The 22,513-nt window shown below is 43.3% G+C and overlaps 1 protein-coding gene across 1 annotated transcript in view; it reads right to left on the reverse strand.

Moving 5' to 3' along the window:
- wtap (WT1 associated protein) overlaps positions 1-22,513 on the reverse strand; it is an 88,318-nt gene that overhangs the window by 64,860 nt on the left and 945 nt on the right. Inside the window, exon 2 of the mRNA XM_072502609.1 lies at positions 10,835-10,962. Coding sequence (XP_072358710.1) covers positions 10,835-10,876 — 42 coding nt within the window. The 5' untranslated portion in view covers positions 10,877-10,962. The remainder of the gene's footprint in view (positions 1-10,834; positions 10,963-22,513) is intronic.

A 22,513-nucleotide genomic window follows, 5' to 3' on the forward strand; every position in this document is an offset into this window, starting at 1 on the left:
ATCAGAATCTGTGGCTTTATGGAGGCTCAAACAGGGTGCTATGTTAACCTTTATAAACAATCTTTTGGCCTTAGTTGGAACATTTTAGGATGGATGTTAATGCCTTGGAGGTTGTTGAGGAAATTTTCTTTAATGGAATCAGGGATGAGGGATTTCAGTTTTGTGGAGAATGGAAAAGCTGCAATAGCTTCCTCAACTTTAGGAAAATAACAGATGTTCAGAAGTATGAGATGCTGTATTAGGGTTGATAAAATCCATAAAATCCAGACTAAACGTTGGTGGTTAAAAAAAATACCCAGGGAAGGCGAGAATTCTTTCTCCAAACAGTGCGTTGTGATGATCTGGAATGCACTGCCTGAAAAGGGTGGTGGAAGCTGATTCTTTAAGGAAAATGGTGTCACAAAGTCACCAAAAGGAGAAATTTGCAAGGGTGCGGAAAGAGCAGGGGACTGTGATGGATTGGATAGCTCTTTTCAAAGGGCCAGCATAGGCAGCTTAGGCCAAATAGCCTCGATCTTTGTTGTATGATGGTTGGATAGCAAAGCTGGCTATAGAAACTCAACACTTCGAATCTATTGAAAGTTATATAAAACTGGGCTTATACTCAAGTTCTATTAACATATTTGAAATTGGTCAGGGCAGCAGATGGGGTAAGTGGTGGTGGTAGTTGCTGCCATTGATCTATTTTTTGCAGAATTAAGAGTTTTTGTTTGATTTAACTAATTTTGCCAATGAAATATCAGGATTTTTGAGACGATTTTAAATGTTTGTCATTAATATTCAAACTTTCACTGTGGTCCCTCACCACTCCAGCTTTAATTTAATTTGTCACATGTACCGAAGTACAGTGAAAAGTATTTTTCTGTGGCCGAGGGAACGTACACCGTACATACATAGTAGACAAAAAGAATAATCAACAGAATACATTGACAAATGGTACATCGACAAACAGTGATTGGTTACAGTGAGGGGCAAGGGGCCAAACAAAGCAAATACATGAGCAAGAGCAGCATAGGGCATATTTTTTTTTTTACAGGGAACAGATCAGTCCGAGGGGGATTTGTTGAGGAGTCTTGTAGCTGTGGGGAAGAAGCTGTTCCTATGTCTGGATGTGAGGGTCTTCAGACTTCTGTACCTTCTGTCTGATGGAAGTTTCTGGAAGAAGGCAATGCCTGGTTGGGAGGGGTCTCTTTGAACTTGCATTGTTATTTATTTGTTCTTAGGATGTAAACATTAAACTCCATCCCCAATTGGCCTCGAGAAGGTGGTGGTACACTACTTTCCTGGACTGCTTCAGTCATGTAGTGCAGGTACTCCCCTAGTGCTGTTAGAGAGGAGTTCCTGATCCAGCGACAGGGAAGGGCAATGTATTTCCAGGTCAGGGTGATGCATGATTTGATTGGGGAACTTATAAGTCGTGGTGTTCCCATGCACCTATGCCTATGTTTTTCCAGGTGCTGGAGGTTGTGGGGTTGGAAGTGCTGTTGAAGTGGTTATTTGTTGCTGGTGCTGCCACTATGGTGGAGGGAGTGAAAGTTTACGGTGAAGAATAAGTTGTCACCAAATGAGCTGCCTTGCCTTGTGTGGTGTTGAGGTGCACTCATCCAGTCAAGTGGAGAGTATTTCCCTCTTGTGCCTCACAGATGATATGGAGTCAGGAGGTGTTACTTGCGACAGAATCAGTCTCTGTTTTGTAGCCACAGTATTTATATGGGTGGTCCAGTTAAGCTTCTGGTCAACAGTAATCCCCAGAATGCTGATGTTGGGATACAATGATGGTAATGATGTTGAATATCAAAGGGATTTTAGTTTGTCACCCAAGCTGATATTGTTCATGAGGTTTGCTCCCTTGACTCTATTCCCACTAAACTGTTCATCATCTGCCTTTTCTTCCTGGATCCCATGCTAATTGATATTCAAAGCAATTCACTCTCCTCAGCTATTGTAACCCTGGAAGATGGAGTTTACTTTAGATAAATGTGAGGTGATGCATTTTGGCAGATCGAATCAGGCCAGGACCTACTCAGTTAATGGTATGGCGTTGGGGAGAGTTATAGAACAAAGAGATCTAGGAGTACAGGTTCATAGCTCCTTGAAGGTGGAGTCGCAGGTGGACAGGGTGGTGAAGAAGGCATTCGGCATGCTTGGTTTCATTGGTCAGAACATTGAATACAGGAGTTGGGACGTCTTGTTGAAGTTGTACAAGACATTGGTACGGCCACACTTGGAATACTGTGTGCAGTTCTGGTCACTCTATTATAGAAAGGATATTATAAAACTAGAAAGAGTGCAGAAAAGATTTACTCGGATGTTACCGGGACTTGATGGTTCGAGTTATAAGGAGAGGCTGGATAGACTGGGACTTTTTTCCCTGGAGCGTAGGAGGCTTAGGGGTGATCTTATAGAGGTCGACAAAATAATGAGGGGCATAGATAAGGTAGATAGTCAACATCTTTTCCCAAAGGTAGGGGAGTCTAAAACTAGAGGGCATAGGTTTAAGGTGAGAGGGGAGAGATTCAGAAGGGCCCAGAGGGGCAATTTCTTCACTCAGAGGGTAGTGAGTGTCTGGAATGGGCTGCCAGAGGTAGTAGTAGAGGCAGGTACAATTGTGTCTTTTAAAAAGCATTTAGATAGTTACATGTGTAAGATGGGTATAGAGGGTTATGGGCCAAGTGCGGGCAACTGGGACTAGCTTAATGGTAAAAACTGGTTGGGCCGAAGGGCCTGTTTCCATGCTGTAAACTTCTATGATTCTATGATAACCCTACTGTACACCTCCTTCAAATGTATCATCTTTTTCCTCCTCAATCCTTGCAAGCTACCACAGAGTTTTATTTCTCTCTCTAATTTCTAATAGTCTGTCATCTCTTAAATCTGTTCTTGTTTTTCTTTATGAACTCCATGAATGAAACCCTTCAATCAGGTTTTGCCCCTGCCACAGCACTAGAACAACTCAAACTATGTCCTACATAACTGTGATAAAAGTAAACTATCCCTTCTCATCCTGCCTGTAGCATATCATGCTAACCTTCTCCAATAACTCTCCACCAATTTCCAGCTGACTGGGATGTCATTCTCCTTATTTCAGCCCCACTCCTATCTACCCAGTAACAGCCAGAGCATCACTTCTAACTTTCCTGGTGCTGCCACTATGGTGGAGGGAGTGAAAGTTTACGGTGAAGAATAAGTTGTCACCAAACTTTCTCTCCCTACACCATAGTGGCAGCACCAGCAACAAATAACCACTTCAACAGCACTTCCAACCCCACAACCTCCAGCACCTAGAAAAACATAGGCATAGGTGCATGGGAACACCACGACTGGTCCCCAAGGATCTATTTGTGGCCCTCTTCTATTTCTCATCTACATGCTGCCCCTTGGCAATATCATTTGAAACCATATCAAGTTCCACATGTACAATGACAACACACAATTCTACTGTACCATCGCTTTCAAACCCTCCACTACCTAACATGTCAGCCTGCTGGTCAAACACCCGGTACTCGATGAACAGACATTTTAACTAAACTACTAGAAAAACTGAAGCCACTGTCTTTGGTACCAACCATAAAATCCGCCAATCCTAGCCACCAACTCCATCCTTCTGCCTGGCACGATTGGGGGCTCAGCCAGACTATTTGCAACCTTGAGGTCATGTTTTCTCCAGAGAGGATCTTCCAATAACATGCCTGTACTAAGACTGCCTAGTTCCACCTCCATTACATTGTTCAAATCCACCCCATCCCAGCTCAGTTCAAATGCTGCCAAGAGTCTCAATCATCCTTTTGTTACCTCCAGACTTGCCTATTTTAAGCTTCTACCTAAAATTAACCTAAACCCCATCCAAAATGTCATTGTCTGGGTCCAAACTTGCACCAAATTCTGGTCATCCACCTTGATGACCTACTTTGATGCCAGGTTAAAACAAAACCCCAAACTCATTCCAGTTTTTAAATCCCACCATAACCTTGTCTTTTCCCTCCCCCTTACAACGGTCCAAAATATCTGCTCTCCCTGAATTCAGGCCTCGAGCATTCACAATTTTAATTGCTCTACCACTGACAGCCATACCTTCAGCTGCCAAAGCCAAAATCTCACCATCTCTCACTTATCTTTTTCAAAAACACTTCCTAAAAACCCACTTCTCCCACCAAGATTTTGATATTAAAAAGTACCAATCGTTGCTGTTAAGCTACCAGAATATTTCCCGAGGAGAACAAAGGATTCAGATGGATACATTGCTAAGGTTCCTCCATTCCGGGGTGGCCAAGACAGAACAGACTGTTTGTTAACTCAGCCGAACTTCACACACACACACGCACGCACACACACACACACTTTTCTGCTATGCTCACTCCCAGGAGTAGCTCATGGCCATCTGACATTGGTTTCTGCTCATTAGCAGTTGGTGTTCTATTTGCCTTCATTCTATTTGCTTTCAAAAATAACTTGTGGTTTGCTGACAGAAACTTCATTAACTTTTGCCTCAGCAACATCTGTCTGGTTAGTCAGTGAAAATAACTTAAGAGGCAACAGACAAGGGCCTCCGCTTGAGATAACAGAACTTGTAGGTTTTGCAGGATACATGTTATCTGAGTAGCCTAGCCGAATGAGGCTTTTATTAAACCAAAAGGTTGTTTGCGATACCCATTATTTCAAGACCTGAGACCAGGCTAACGAAGGACAATTATTACTGGAGTGTTAACCCGTCAAGGCAACTGGACTGTTCCACTTTTGCTATCAGCAGAAACAGCAATTAACAGAGGACTGCGATATCAGAGACCTGAAGTAGAATCATAGATGCTAACATAATGATCTATCTTAAGTGTTACAAAGAAGTAATTACTTTCAACTTTGTATTGGACTTTGTAACAGTACATGGTTAACCCATGCTTGCACAAGTTTTAGCTATTGTTATTTTCCAACACTATGTATTAACTAAAACATATGTAGGAAGTGGTGTAGAAGGCCACATTATAAACTGTGATTAATGCCTTACATTTATGTTAGGAGTTCACTCTGTATAACCTTTATAAATGGTAATCATGGATACACTTCTATTAAGGACACACTATGTATAACCTTCAATGTAATTCATATTATAATCTTTTATACCAAGCATTATTAAATATTCTATGTATTAGGAATGGTGACCATATCATCCTTTGTATTAAAAATAAAATGATCTAGTGCAGCTTTTTAAGCTCGAAGTAATAAACTAGTTGGGACCTAATGGCCAGATAGCTGATAAGGGACAGACTGTTTTCGTAAGAATTCAATCTACTGGCATAAGCAGGTATCGGAGGAAAGAATTGGAAGCCATAAATTCCTCCTCTATAGGCTGAAGGAGTCTCCGGCTAGCAAATATCTAAAAGCATGACCTATCACCAATTCTAAGATTCCTCAGATATTGAGGAAAATAACGTCACCATGGAGATCTTGAGGGTCTTGAATAAACATGATGTTAGGGAAAGGCCAGGCAGGCTACAGAATAGAGAGAAGAGCAAAGACTGTCTAAAATGTATATAACACCTGTCTGTAAGATGAGGAGTTTTGCCTGACATGGAAGATAAGGCAGGCGTGCTCTCCTGGCCGCTTCGAGATCTCCGAGCCGATTAGCAGAATTTACCATGCCTGATCCAGGTCTACTTTTTCGAGTCCAACACTTTCATTATTCCTTCATGAGATGTGAGCATCATTGGTAATTGTTGCCCATCCCTAATGACCATGGTGGTGTAGAGTAGCTTTGAAGTTTTGTAGTCCATTTGGTATGGACGCTGTTAAAAAGGAGTGTTTCAATTTTTTTGCCCAGGTACAGTGAAGAGAAATGGTGCAGAGCTTGGAGAGAAATTTGCATGTGGTAGTGTTCTCATGCGTGTTCCTGGTCAATCTAGGTAGTAGAGGTTGTAGGTTTGGTGTGGTGCAACAGTCTATCTTGTATATGGCACACACTGCTGCTAAGGTGCATTGCTTGTAAAGGGAGTGAATACTTAAGGTGGTGAATGGGGTGCGAGTCGCTTTTTCCTGGTTGATGTTGAGCGCGAGTGTTGCTGGAGTTGCACTTATCCAGGCAAGTGAAAAGTATTCCATCACATTACTGACTCATGCATTGTCGATGGTGGACATGCTTTGAGTCAGGAGATATATGTATGTATATATTAATGAGTCTATGACTCTAAGGCATTAGAGCAAGAATATATATATATATTTAAAATATGTACTGGTGTATCAGAACTATATTTTGGAGAGACTGTGCTGCTGAATATGTCATGGAGTATAGTTTGATCCTCTTTTGAGTGCATTAGGATTGAATAGTCTCCAGAATAAAACAAGACTAGAAGCCTTAGAACATAGAACATAGAACGATACAGTGCAGTACAGGCCCTTCGGCCCACGATGTTGCACTGACATGGGAAGTCAAAAAACAAAAGCCATCTAACCTACACTATGCCATTATCATCCATATGCTTATCCAATAAACTTTTAAATGCCCTCAATGTTGGCGAGTTCACTACTGTTGCAGGTAGGGCATTCCACGGCCTCACCACTCTTTGCGTAAAGAACCTACCTCTGACCTCTGTCCTATATCTATTACCCCTCAGTTTAAGGCTATGTCCCCTCGTGCTAGCCATTTCCATCCGCGGGAGAAGGCTCTCACTGTCCACCCTATCTAACCCCCTGATCATTTTGTATGCCTCTATTAAGTCTCCTCTTAACCTTCTTCTCTCCAACGAAAACAACCTCAAGTCCATCAGCCTTTCCTCATAAGATTTTCCCTCCATACCAGGCAACATCCTGGTAAATCTCCTCTGCACCCGTTCCAAAGCTTCCACGTCCTTCCTATAATGCGGTGACCAGAACTGTACGCAATACTCCAAATGCGGCCGTACCAGAGTTTTGTACAGCTGCAACATGACCTCATGACTCTGGAACTCAATCCCTCTACCAATAAAGGCCAATACTCCATAGGCCTTCTTCACAACCCTTTCAACCTGGGTGGCAACTTTCAGGGATCTATGTACATGGACACCGAGATCCCTCTGCTCATCCACACTTCCAAGAATTTTACCATTAGCCAAATATTCCGCATTCCTGTTATTCCTTCCAAAGTGAATCACCTCACACTTCTCTGCATTAAACTCCATTTGCCACCTCTCAGTCCAGCTCTGCAGCTTATCTATGTCCCTCTGTAACCTGCAACATCCTTCCGCGCAGTCGACAACACCACCGACTTTAGTATCGTCTGCAAACTTACTCACCCACCCTTCTGCGCCCTCCTCTAGGTCATTTATAAAAATGACAAACAGCAACGGCCCCAGAACCTTGTGGTACGCCACTTGTAACTGAACTCCATTCTGAACATTTCCCATCAACCACCACCCTCTGTCTTCTTTCAGCTAGCCAATTTCTGATCCACATCTCTAAATCACCCTCAATCCCCAGCCTCCGTATTTTCTGCAATAGCCTACCGTGGGGAACCTTATCAAACGCTTTACTGAAATCCATATACACCACATCAACTGCTCTACCCTCGTCTAACTGTTCAGTCACCTTCTCAAAGAACTCGATAAGGTTTGTGAGGCATGACCTACCCTTCACAAAGCCATGCTGACTATCCCTAATCATATTATTCCTATCTAGATGATTATAAATCTTGTCTCTTATAATCCCCTCCAAGACTTTACCCACAACAGACATGAGGCTCACCGGTCTATAGTTGCAGGGGTTGTCTCTACTCCCCTTCTTGAACAAAGGAACCACATTTGCTATCCTCCAGTCCTCTGGCACTATTCCTGTAGCCAATGATGACATAAAAATCAAAGCCAAAGGCTCAGCAATCTCTTCCCTGGCTTCCAAGAGAATCCTAGGATAAATCCCATCAGGCCCCGGGGACTTATCTATTTTCAGCCTGTCCAGAATTGCCGACACCTCTTCCCTACGTACCTCAATGCCATCTATTCTAATAGCCTGCGTCTCAGCATTCTCCTCCACAACATTCTCTTTTTCCTAAGTGAATACTGACGAAAAATATTCATTTAGTATCTCGCCTATCTCTTCAGACTCCACACACAACTTCCCATCCCTGTCCTTGACTGGCCCTACTCTTACCCTAGTCATTCTTTTATTCCTGACATACCTATAGAAAGCTTTTGGGTTTTCCTTGATCCTACCTGCCAAATACTTCTCATGTCCCCTCCTTGCTCGTCTTAGCTCTCTCTTTAGATCCTTCCTCGCTACCTTCCATCGCCCCAACTGAAACTTCACACCTCATCTTCACATAGGCCTCCTTCTTCCTCTTAACAAGAGATTCCACTTCTTTGGTCAACCACGGTTCCCTCGCTCGATGCCTTCCTCCCTGCCTGACCGGTACGTACTTATCAAGAACACGCAGTAGCTGTTCCTTGAACAAGCTCCACATATCCAGTGTGCCCAACACTTGCAGCCTACTTCTCCAACCTACCCCTCCCAAGTCATGTCTAATGGCATCATAATTGCCCTTCCCCCAGCTATAACTCTTGCCCTGCGGGGTATACTTATCCCTTTCCATCACTAACGTAAACGTCACTGAATTGTGGTCACTGTCCCCAAAGTGCTCACCTACCTCCAAATCTAACATCTGGCCTGGTTCATTACCCAAAACCAAATCCAATGTGGCCTCGCCTCTTGTTGGCCTGTCAACATATTGTGTCAGGAAACCCTCCTGCACACATTGTACAAAAACGACCCATCTAATGTACTCGAACTATATCTTTTCCAGTCAATATTTGGAAAGTTAAAGTCTCCCATAATAACTACCCTGTTACTTTCGCTCTTATCCAGAATCATCTTCGCCATCCTTTCCTCTTAATGCCTTGTTAATTCCTTGTTAATAAAGATTCTGTGTCTCATGTATAAAATAAAAACTTTAAAGCTGAATTTGGTAGAAGTCACTGGCTGACAGGTACATAAATTTAATGAAAGACAAGCATCTACGTTCAGGTGGTTTACAAAACAAATCATAGAATGTACAGTGCAGGAGGCCATTCGCCCATCAAGTTTGCACCAGCCCTTGGAAAGAGCACCCTGCCCAAACCCACACCTCCACCCTATCCCCGTAATCCAACCTAACCTTTTTGGACACCAAGGGCAATTTAGCATGGCCAATCCACCTAACCTGCACATCTTTGGACTGTGGGAGGAAACTGGAGCACCAGAGGAACCCACGTAGACACAGCAAGAACCCACATAGACAGGCAGACTCCGCACAGACAGTGATCTGAGACCGCAAATCAAACCTAGGACCCTGGAGCTGTGAAGCAACAGTGCTAACCACTGTGCCATCTAACTTTAACTGTTGTGTAATTTCAAGAACACATTAAATACAGCTCTTGGGGTTAAAGGAATCAAGGGATATGGGGTGAGTGGGGGGGGGGGGGGGAAAGAAGAAGACGACAGGATCAGGACCTTGAAATTGATGATCAGTCATGATCATAATGGCGGAGCAGGCTCAAAGAACTGAATGGCCTCCTCCTGCTTCTATTTTCTATGTGTGTTTCTATGTAAAGTTGGCAACTTTCAAAATAAGCCCTGGATGCAAGGAAAGATCACTTGCAAGTCTGAGGAGTTTCCCAGCATCAACTAAATTATTGGGGCATGACCAGTTCATCAACTCTTTAGGGTTTGTAAAGTGTTTGTTCCACTTCTTTCTCCAAGAGAACAAGATAGAAGAGAAACAAATCATTTATAGTATCTGGACATTTACCAGCAGCTATATAAAACCTTGGTTAGGCCGCATTTGGAGTATTGCATGTAGTTCTAGTCACATTATCAGAAGGACGTGGAAGCTTTGGAGAGAGCGCAAAGAAGGTCTGCACATTCTCCCTGTGTCTGTGTGGGTTTCCTCTGAGTGCTCTGGTTTGCTCCCACAATCCAAAGACATGTGGGCTAGGTGGATCTTTCCAAGGGTGCAGACTCGATGGGCCGAATGACCTCCTTCTGCACTGTAGATTCTATGAAATCATCACCAGGATGTTGCCTGGGCTCAAGGGTGTTGCCTATGAGGAGAGGTTGAACAAACTAAGATTGTTTTCATTGGAAAAACAGAGGCCGAGGGGAAACCTGATAGAGGTCTACAAAATTATGAGAATACATACAACAGGGTGGATAGTCAGAGGCTTTTTCCAAAGCTGGAAGTGTTAATTACAAGCGGGCACAGGTTCAAGATGAGAGGGGGAAAAGTTTAAGGGAGATGTGTGGGATAAGTTTCTCACACAGAGTGGTGGGTGCCTGGAACATGCTGCCAGAGGATGTGGTGGAAGCAAGCACATTAGCAACATTAGAGACATCTGGATGGGTACATGAATAGGGAGGAAATAAGGGATACAGACCGAATAAGGGCAGAGGTTTTTTTTAAAAATAGTTAGGGCATCATGATCAGCATCGTGCGGAAGGGCCTGTTCCTATGTTTTTTGCTATTCGGCCGAGATGTGTTTGTCCAGCAATATTCAAACTTCATTAGTAGCACTGCACTAATAGAGATTGAAGACACAACAATTCTTGAAAAAAAATCCAGAAGGAGTTGAATGACTACACTTGTTCTGACAAGTGGTTGACCAAAATATGGCCCCTGACCAGAAGCCTGAAAATTATTCTGGAGCTTATGATGTTTTAAAACATTGGAACAAAAAGTTTCTGAAATGGAGACATTAAAGAGAAACATTAGGTTTCCATTATTAGTTGTTAGCTCCCTTTCACTATTACAGAACAAGAACACAGTATTCAACTATACTTCATTCGTGCACACTAATGTGCAATAATAAATTAAAGCGGGTCCAATGCAATACAAAATACTTACAGTACACTCCTGCATTTCCTGTTCCTTGGTAGCTAGCCTCATAACAAGGATATTCTCCCTTCGAGCAGACTCATGTTGCTGTTGTTTCAGCTTCTCTTCAGACTCTCTTAATCCACTCACATCATTTGCTGCCAAAACATGGAAGTACAAACAAATACACTATATTAATGAATCTTTGCTTAGGAAATAGTTTTATATACAATGCATTGCCAACTATGATTTTTGAATAAAATGTAACCATGCCAACACACCAACGCAGGTGTGAAATTTTTATTATTCTCTCCAGTCAAGATATTAAACTGGCATGAGTTTAACCAATAGGTCTGGTTTGTTGTGGGCTTGGATTTAAAAGTTTCTGAAAGCAGTACCTCTAGTTTAGATTTATGCTGTTTTTATGACTTAGAAATCCAAAGCATGGCTTTGATTCCTATTATTCAATGCCAATACGATTCAATGTATGGTTACGGTAAGTAAGATGAGAGGTTCGCTTCGGGGCGATGAATAAAATGATTTGAAGAAATCATAGAACATAGAACAGTACAGCACAGAACAGGCCCTTCGGCCCTCGATGTTGTGCCGAGCATTGTCCGAAACCAAGATCAAGCTATCCCACTTCCTGTCATTCTGGTGTGCTCCATGTGCCTATCCAATAACGGCTTGAAAGTTCCTAAAGTGTCCGACTCCACTGTCACAGCAGACAGTCCATTCCACACCCTAACCACTCTCTGAGTAAAGAACCTACCTTGGACATCCCTCCTACATCTCCCACCCTGTACCTTATAGTTATGCCCCCTTGTAACAGCTACATCCACCTGAGGAAATAGTCTCTGAACATCCACTCTATCGATCCCTCTCATCATCTTATAAACCTCTATTAAGTTGCCTCTCATCCTCCTCCGCTCCAAAGAGAAAAGCCCTAGCTCCCTCAACCTTTCCTCATAAGACCTATCCTGCAAACCAGCAGCATCCTGGTAAATCTCCTTTGCACCCTTTCCAAATGCTCCCACATCCTTCCTATAGTGATGTGACCAGAACTGCACACAATACTCCAAATGTAGTCTCACCAGGGTCATGTATAGTTGCAGCATAACCCCGCGCGGCTCTTAAACCAAGCCCCCCCGTTAATAAACGCTAACACACTGTAGGCCATCTTCACGGCTCTATCCACTGGAGTGGCAACCTTCAGAGATCTGTGGACATGAACCCCAAGATGTCTCTGTTCCTCCACATTCCTCAGAAACCTGCCGTTGACCCTGCAATCCGCATTGAAATTTTTCCTACCAAAATGAATCACCTCGCACTTATCAGGGTTAAACTCCATCTGCCATTTTTCAGCCCAGCTCTGCATCCTATCAACCCCACCTCTTCCACTACTCCACCAATCTTGGTGTCATCAGCAAATTTACTGACCCACCCACTGCCCCCTCCTCCAAGTCATTGATAAAAACCATAAATAGCAGAGGACTCAGCACTTACCCCTGTGGTACACCACTGGTAACTGGGCTCCAGTCTGAAAATTTTCCATCCACCACCACCCTGTTTTCTATGTGATAGCCAGTTATTTATCCAATTGGCCAAATTTCCCTCTAGCCCACACCTCCTTACTTTCTTCATGAGCCGACCATGGGGAACCTTATCTAACGCCTTACTAAAATCCATGTATACGACATCAATTGCTCTACCTTCATCTACGCACTTCGTTACCTCCTCAAAGAATTCAATCAAATTTGTGAGGCAAGATTTACCCTTCACAAATCCATGTTGACTATCCCAGATTCAGCTGCATCTTTCCAAATGGTCATAAATCCTATACTTCAGGACCTTTTCCATTAACTTACCGACACCGAAGTAAGACTAACCTGCCTATAATTACCAAGGTCATTCCTATTCCCTTTCTTGAACAGAGGAACAACATTCGCCATTCTCCAGTCCTCTGGCACTATCCCCGTGGACAGTGAGGACCCAAAGATCAAAGTCAAAGGCTCTGCAAACTCATCCCTTGCCTTCCAAAGAATCCTAGGATATTTCCCATCTGGTCCAAGGGACTTGTCGACCCTAAGGTTTTTCAAAATTGCTAATACATCCTTCCTCAGAACATCTACCTCCTCCAGCCTACCCGCCTGTATCACACTCTCATCCTCAAAAACATGGCCCCTCTCCTTGGTGAACACTGAAGAAAAGTATTCATTCAACGCCTCTCCCATCTCTTCTGACTCCATGCACAAGTTCCCACTACTGTCCTTGACCGGCCCTAACCTCACCCTGCTCATTCCTTTATTAAGAGTAAAAAGCCTTGGGGTTTTCCTTGATCTGACCCACCAAGGACTTCTCATGCCCCCTCCTCGCTCTCCTAAGCCCTTTTTTTTTTTAGCTCATTCCTTGCTACCTCAAGCGACCCAACTGAACCTTGTTTCTCATCCTTACATACACTTCCTTTTTCCTCTTAAGACATTCAACCTCTTTTGTGAACCATGGTTCCCTCACACGGCCTTTTCCTCCCTGCCTGACAAGAGACATACCTATCAAGGTCATGCAGTATTTGTTCCTTGAACAAGCTCCACTTTTCATTTGTGCCTTCCCCTAACAGTTTCTGTTCCGATCTTATGCTCCCCAATTCTTGTCTAATCGCATCATAATTACCCCTCCCCCAATTATAAACCTTGCCCTGCCGTATGGCCCTATCCCTCTCCATTGCGATAGTGAAAGACACCGAATTGTGGTCACTATCTCCAAAGTGCTCTCCCACAATCAAATCTAATACTTGGCCCGGTTCATTACCCAGTACCAAATCCAATGTGGCCCCACCTCTTGTCGATCTATCCACATATTGTGTCAGGAAACCTTCCTGCACACATTGTCCAAAAACTGCCCCATCCAAACTGCTCGACCTATAGAGGTTCCAATCAATATTTGGAAAGTTAAAGTCACCCATGATAAGTACCCTGAGACCTCCACACCTATCCATAATCTGTTTTGCAATTTCTTCCTCCACTTCTCTATTGCAATCATAATGTAAAAATGGCAAACAACCTTTAAAACTATAAAGGAATTACAACAAACAAATGGAACATGGAGATTAGAACTTTCTCCAAATGTGGTCTGATCAAAGTTCTATACAAGTTTAACTTAATCAGTTCTGATGAAGGGTCATAACGATATGAAGCACTCACTCTCAGATTGTCTGACCAGAGTGTTTCCAACATTTTCTGTCTTTATTTATTACAATTGCACTGCTTTTCAATTCTATTTCTCTAGAAGTAAACATTTTGGTTGCATTTTCATGGTCTGGTTAACTTGAGTTGGTATTTTAATGATTTATGAATCTGAATTCTAGATCCTTTTCTCCGCCATCAGAATTATATTTGCATTTTCCAAGGAATGTGCAGTCTACCCCCCCCCCCCCCCCCCCCCCCCGGCCCCATCAAATGTAACACCACATATTTAAGAAATCTATAATGAAAACATTTAACTAAAGGAGGTGAATGAAGTGAACCAAGGGGATATCTGGCTCGTGCAAATGGAGTGTCAAAGATTGGCAGGCAGAAATGTAGCCTTTAGGGTTTGGGTACAGTCAGTACATTCCCAAAGGGGACATGTGATAGAGATTAACTTAATAATGCAAGGGAGAATCAGGTGGAATAAAAAGATACAGAGAAGTAAAAAAGGAAATTAGAACGGCAAGGAGACAGCAAGTCATAAATTGGTAACAAACATTAAAAATATCCCATGGTCTTGTTATAGGCACATTAACAGCAAAACGTTCATGGTCAAGACAAAAGGTACTAAAATCAGTACTTTGCACCTGTTTAGTAAGGAACAGGGCTTGGCCAAAACTATGCTACATGAGAAGATTGCTGATGCACTGGGTGAGACAAAAATATAACAGGTGGTAAAGGCTGGCAGTATTTAGTGGATATGTCGGTCAGTCTAAATGGGTGCAGCCCAGTTTGAAGAGAGAAGGGTAGAAATAGCAAATTGCCACAATTGCCTCATCACCATCAGATACAGAGGATTGCAAATGTTAAACTCTTGATCAAAAAAGGGGAGAAAGATAAACCTGGCAACTACAGGGGAATGAGCCGAACGTTGATAGTATGGAAGTTTTTAAAAACATGGACTAATTTTGAGGGCAAACAATTTGACTGGATTGAGAGTTCTAAAACTTGGCAACAAAGACGGTGAACGAGTGCAGCGCACTTGATACGGTCATATGAACTTTCAAAGGGTATAAGTACAACATGCTAATTTGTTAGTAAAGCTGAAGCTCATAGGATAAATGCAGAAGCAGCATGGATGCAAAATTGGCACGGGATTAAAAAATGTAGAATTATGAAGATAGCTCTTTTCAAGACTGGGGCAGGGTATAGAGGAGTTCCCAAGGTACAGTTGTTTTTGGTATTGGAATCACAAAAGCAAAGGCATAATTTTGAAATTTTCAGTTGACATGGAAACTGGAAGTAACAGTGAAGAAAATTATAATACATTCCAAAGAACACAGATAGAGGATGGCAGATGTATACAATGGAGAAATACATAGGTGTTACTATTTGGTAGCAAGAATAAGGAGACAAACTCTAGAATTTTAAAAGGAGGTGCAAGACAAGAGACACCTGGGTTTGCAAAAATCCTTTAAGGTGACAAGAGGTTATGAACATACAAATTAGCAGCAGACATAGGCCACTCAGCCCCTCGAGCCTGCTCCGCAGTTCAATAAGGTCATAGCTGGCCTGATTATGACCTCAACGCCTCATTCCCACCTAACCCCGACAACCTTTCAACTCCATGCTTCAAGAATCTATCTACCTCTGCCTTGAAAATATTCATCAACTCTGCTTCCACCACCCTTTGAGGAAGAGTTTCAAAGTCTCTAGACCCTCAGAAAAAAATGCAATGCGTAATCCCTTATTTTGAAACAATGATCCTTAGTTCTAGATTCTCCCACAAGATGAAAGATCTTTTCCAGACCCACCCTGTCAAGACAGCCACCCCCCCACCAAGGATCTGAATACAATTAACCCCCAATGTACAAACAAAGTGCAGAATGGCCTCCTTCTGTGCTATTTTATGTTTCCATTATTGGATTTATACATCTGGCCAGAAAAATCTTTAAAACAAAAAGTCCAGTGTTTTGGAAACCCATTAGAAAATTATTTTTGCTTCCATTACGCGTTGGCAAGCGAAAGAGTGCTCTCCACAAGGACAGTATATCAAGATTTATACTGCATATAGAAGAAAATATGAACTCAAATTTATGCTCGACTCTTGTATCGGAAAGAGCATGTGGCCATTCATAAAATGTAGAAATGTATCATCTCCAATAATTATCAGACCACATTTCTAATAAATGCTCAGAACAAAATTATCAATTTTACACCAGTCATAGGACTGTGTTAAACGTAATCTTTAAATAATTTTTACTCTCAATCTTTGAATGCCAAATACAATTATAGCCAGGCGCTCAAGCCCATTGCCTTCAGGTTTAAGAATTTGATCCTGCACACCACATGATAGCCACGGAGTACAAATCAGATTTTTTAATTCTATCATGGGATGTGTGATGTATACTGGCAAGGTGAGCATTTGTCACCGATCCCCAATTGAATAGAGTGGCATGCCACACCATTTCAAAGAACAAAGAAAAGTACAGCACAAGAACAGGCCCTTCGGCCCTCCAAGCCTGCGATGACCATGCTGCCCGTATCCCTCTATTCCCATCCTATTCATGTATTTGTCAAGATGCCCCTTAAACGTCACTATCGTCCCTGCTTCCACCACCTCCTCCGGCAGCGAGTTCCAGGCACCCACTACCCTCTTGTGTAAAAAAACTTGCCTAGCACATCTCCTCTCAACCTTGTTCCTCTCACCTTAAACCTATGCCCCCTAGTAATTGACCCCTCGACCCTGGGAAAAAGTCTCTTGACTATCCACTCTGTCTATGCCCCTCATAATTTTGTAGACCTCTATCAGGTCGCCCCTCAACCTTCTTCGTTCCAGTGAGAACAAACTAAATTTATTCAACCTCTCCTCATAGCTAATGCCCTCCATACCAGACAACATCCTGGTAAATCTTTTCTCCACCCTCTCTAAAGCCTCCACATCCTTCTGGTAGTGTGGCGACCAGAATTGAACATTATACTCCAAGTGTGGCCTAACTAAGGTTCTATACAGCTGCAACATGACTTGCCAATTCTTATACTCAATGCCTCGGCCAATGAAGGCAAGCATGCCGTATGCCTTCTTGACTACCTTCTCCACCTGTGTTGCCCCTTTCAGTGACCTGTGGACCTGTACACCAAGATTTCTCTGACTGTCAATACTCATACGGGTTCTACCATTCACTGTATATTCCCTACCTGTATTAGACCTTCCAAAATGCATCACCTCACATTTGTCCGAATTAAATTCCATCTGCCATCTCGCAGGTGTCTCCAAACGATCTAAATCCTGCTGTATCCTCTGACAGTCCTCATCGCTATCCGCAATTCCACCAACCTTTGTGTCGTCCGCAAACTTACTAATCAGACCAATTACATTTTCCTTTAAATCATTTATATATACTACAAACAGCAAAGGTCCCAGCACTGATCCCTGTGGAACACCACTGGTCACAGCCCTCCAATCAGAAAATCACCCTTCCATTGCTACTCTCTGCCTTCTATGACCTAGCCAGTTCTGTATCCATCTTGCCAGCTCACCTCTGATCCCGTTGACTTCACCTTTTGTACCAGTCTGCCATGAGGGACCTTGTCAAAGGCCTTACTGAAGTCCATATAGACTACATCCACTGCCGTACCTGCATCAATCATCTTTGTGACCGCCTCAAAAAACTCCATCAAGTTAGTGAGACACCAAGCCCCTTCACAAAACCGTGCTGCCTCTCACTAATACGATCACCTGCTTCCAAATGGGAGTAGATCCTGTCTCGAAGAATTCTCTCCAGTAATTTCCCTACCATTGACATCAGGCTCACCGGCCTGTAGTTCCCTGGATTCTCCTTGCTACCCTTCTTAAACAAAGGAACAACATTGGCTATTCTCCAGTCCTCCGGGACATCACCTAAGACAGCGAGGAGCCAAAGATTTATGTCAAGGCCTCAGCAATTTCCTCGCTTGCCTCCTTCAGTATTCTGGGGTAAATCCCATCAGGCCCTGGGACTTAACCACCTTAATATTTTTCAAGACGCCCAACACCTCGTCTTTTTCGATCTCAATGTGACCCACGCCCTCTACACACCCCTCTCCAGACTCAACATCCAACAATTCCTTCTCTTTGGTGAATACTGATGCAAAGTAGTCATTTAGTACCTCACCCATATCCTCTGGCTCCACACATAGATTCCCTCCCCTGTCCTTCAGTGGGCCAACCCTTTCCCTGGCTACCCTCTTGCATTTTATGTACATGTAAAAAGCCGTAGGATTTTCCTTAACCCTATTTGCCAATGACTTTTCGTGACCCCTTTTAGCCTTCCTGACTCCTTGCTTAAGTTCCTTCCTACTTTTCTTATATTCTATACAGGCTTTGTCTGTTCCCAGCCTTCTAGCCCTGACAAATGCCTCCTTTTTCTTTTTGACGAGGCCTACAATATCCCTCGTTATCCAAGGATCGCGAAATTTGCCATATTTATCCTTCTTCCCCACAGGAACATGCCGGCCCTGAATTCCATTCAACTGACATTTGAAAGCCTCCCACATGTCAGATGTTAATTTACCCTCAAACATCCGCCCCCAATCTATGTACCACTCCTACCCTTGTCCACCAACACTTTAAAACTTACTGAATTGTGGTCACTGTTCCCGAAATGCTCCCCTACTGAAACTTCTGCCACCTGTCCGGGCTCATTTCCCTTTACCATGTCCAGTACAGCCCCTTCCTTAGTTGGACTATCTACATATTGTTTTAAGAAGCCCTCCTGGATGCTCCTTACAAACTCTGCCCCATCCAAGCCCCTAGCACTAAGTGAGTTCCAGTCAATATTGGGGAAGTTAGTCTCCCATCACAACAATTCTGTTCCTTTTATTCCTCTCCAAAATCTGTCTACCTATCTGCTCCTCTATCTCCCGTTGGCTGTTGGGTGGCCTGTAGTAAATCCCCAACATTGTGACTGCACCCTTCTTATTCCTGATCTCTACCCATGTAGCCTCGCTGCCCTCTGAGGTGTCCTCCCGCAGTACAGCTGTAATATTCTCCCGATCCAGTAGCGCAACTCCTCCGCCCATTTTACCACCCCCTCTATCCCGCCTGAAACATCTAAATCCTGGAATGTTTAGCTGCCAATCCTGTCCTTCCCTCAACCAGGTCTCTGTAATGGCAACAACATCATAGTTCCAAGTACTAATCCAAGCTCGAAGTTCATCTGCCTTACCCGTTATACTTCTTGCATTAAAACATATGCACTTAAGGCCACCAGACCCGCTGTTTTCAGCAACATCTCCCTCTGATCTTCCTCAGAAGATTCCCTATTCCCTAGTTCTCCCTCAATGCTTCAACCTATTGCTCCGGTACCCACCCCCCTGCCATACTAGTTTAAACCCTCTCGTGTGACACTAGCAAAACTCGCGGCCAGGATATTTATGCCTCTCCAGTTTAGATGCAACCCGTTCTTCTTATACAGGTCACACCTGCCCCGGAAGAGCTCCCAGTGGTCCAGATAACTGAAACCCACCCTCCCACACCAGCTGTTTAGCTGCTCTATCTTCCTATTTCTAGCCTCACTGGCACATGGCACAGGGAGTAATTCTGAGATTACAACTCTTGAGGTCCTGTCTTTTGACTTTCTGCCGAGCTCCCTGAACTCCTGCTGCAGGATCTCATCCCCCTTCCTGCCTATGTCGTTAGTACCAATATGTACCATGACCTCTGCCTGTTTGCCCTCCCCCTTCAGGATGCCCGCTACCCGTTCTGAGACACCCTGGACCCTGGCACCAGGGAGGCAACATACCATCCTGGAGTCTCTTTTACGTCCACAGACCACCTTTCAGAGGGCAGTCCAGAGTCCAGCACATTGCTGAGGGTCTGGAGTCACATGTAGGCTAGTCCAGGTAAGGACAGCAAATTTCCTGAGACTAGCTTTTTCATTTGAGATTATTAATTAATAAAATTTAAATTCCCCCAGCTGTCACGGAAGGTTTTAAGCTCTTGCCCCCAGAACATGAGCCTGGGCCTGGGTCTCTGAATTAACATTCCTGGGACATTAACACTGTGCTACTGTCGCATCCTATATATTATGTATTCAGCAACAGTTCCCTCAAAATAAGTGACTGAGTCTAAATGTGTGCAGTGCTGTAAAGTTTCTCTATTTAATCAAGTTTGAACAATTTCAAATTGCCAATCAAACTATTTTATTACCAATTCTACCACTAATTATTTCACCAGCATACTACTCTTTTTCAACATGAGCTCGGTGTGGAGAAGTAAGAGAATTCTTAATAATAATAATAATAATAATATTTATTAGTGCCCCAAGTAGGCTTATATTGCAATGAAGTTACTGTGAAAATCCCCGAGTCGCCACATTCCGGCGCCTGTTTGGGTACACAGAGGGGGAATTCAGAATGTCCAATTCACCGAACAAGCATGTCTTTCGGGACTTGTGGGAGGAAACCGGAGTGCCCGGAGGAAACCCACGCAGACACAGTGAATACGTGCACATTGCGCACAGTGACCCAAGCGGGAACTGAACCCAGGTTCTAGGCGCTGTAAAGCAACAGTGCTAACCACTGTGACCATGCTGCCCTTATAAGTAATGAAGTTGTTAAATTAGTAATTATGAAATAAATCTAAGCAATTGAACTTGGAGCAAAAGCACAGCAAAGAAGCAACTTTAAAATATGACAGTACCCTTGGCTTAGAGACTAAACAGCAAATAAATAAGTGCAAAAGTAGCAAGCCCGAGGATCGGGGTAGTTCAGAATTCAGCAAAGGAGGATCAAGAAGGAAAAATAAGAGTACGAAAACAAACTTGCAAACAACTAAAGCAGATTGTAAAAAGTCTGAAACAGGAGAATTTATAAAAGAACAAGGAAATGGCAGAGCAATTAAAATACTTTAGTTCTGTCTTCACAGAGGAAGACACAAATAACTTCCCACAAATGCTAGGGAACCAAGGGTCAAATGAGTATGAGGAATTGAAGGAATTAGTATCATTTTTTAAAAAGTGGAGAAATTAATGGGACTGAATGCAATAATTGATGCTCGATCAGTTCATTTTAAATCGAAAATAGATCAATTTTTGTTAAGCAAAAGGTATTAAGGGATATGGGCCAACGGCAGGAATATGGAGTTAGGCCAGATAAACCATGACCACATTGACTGACAGAGCAAGCTTGAAGGGCTGAATGGCCTACTCCTGTTCCTATAAATACCCAGAGCCTGATAATCTGCATCTATGGATACTAAAGGATATGACCATGGAGTTGGTTGTCATCTTCCAAAATTTTGTGGATTCCGAAACAATCCCAGCAGATTGTAGGGTTATCAGACTTAGACATGTGGAGTTACAGTTACCATCCTGATTTAAAAAAAGGAGAAAACAGGGAGGGAATTACAGGCCAGTTAGCCGAATATTAATAATAGGGAAAACTAAAGGATGAAATGACAGGACACTTAGAAAAGATGAAGAGGATGAAGAGAATTAGACAAAGTCAACATGGATTTATGAACAGAAAATAGTGTCCGACAAACCTCTGGAGTTTCTTTGATGGTCCAACTAGCAGAAGAAGCAAGGGACAATCATATGTGGTGTATTTAGTCCCATGTAAGAGGTTGCTCGAGTCCCAGCTATTCACAATATACATCAATGATTTGGATGTAATGAGTTTGATGACAACACAAAATTTGATGGGAATGCAAGCGGTGAGGATGTTAAGAGGCTTTGAGGTGATTTAGACAAGTTCAGTTAGTGGGCAAATACATGGTAGATGCAATATAATGTGGATAAATGTGAAGTTATCCACCTCGGACGGAGAAACAGAACGGCAGAGCATTATTTAAATGGGGACAGATTGGGAAATGTTGATATACAAAGAAACTGGGTGTCCTTGCATACTGTCACCAAAAACAAGCAAGCAGGTGCAGCAAGCAGAAATGGCTTTCTTAGCAAGAGAACTGGAGGCCAGGAGCAAACATGTCTTACTATATGGGCAGCACGGTAGCATAGTGATTCGCACAATTGCTTCACAGCTCCAGGGTCCCAGGTTCGATTCCCGGCTTGGGTCACTGTTTGTGCGGAGTCTGCATGTTCTCCCCGTGTCTGCGTGAGTTTCCTCTGGGTGCACCGGTTTCCTCCCACAGTCCAAAGATGTGCAGGTTGGGTGGATTGGCCATGCTAAATTGCCCTTAGTGTCCAAAAAGGTTAAATGGGGTTACTGGGTTACGGGGATAGGGTGGAGGAGTGGGTTTAGGTAGGGTGCTCTTTCCAAGGGCTGGTGCAGACTCGATGGGCCGAATGGCCTCCTTCCGCACTGCAAATTCTATGATTTTGTAGCTGTATAGGGCCTTCGTGAGATCACACCTGGAGTAGTGCGTGTAGTTTTGCTCTCCTGACCTAATAAGGATATACTTGCTGCAGAGGGAGTGCAGCAAAGGTTCACCTGGGTGTCAGGATTGTCATTCGAGAAAAGATTGGGTCGACTGGGCCTCTATTCACTGGAATTAAGAAGAATTTAAAACAACGAGAGAGGA

The sequence above is a fragment of the Scyliorhinus torazame genome, chromosome 1, assembly GCF_047496885.1.
Source record: "Scyliorhinus torazame isolate Kashiwa2021f chromosome 1, sScyTor2.1, whole genome shotgun sequence".
Lineage (NCBI taxonomy): Eukaryota > Metazoa > Chordata > Chondrichthyes > Carcharhiniformes > Scyliorhinidae > Scyliorhinus > Scyliorhinus torazame.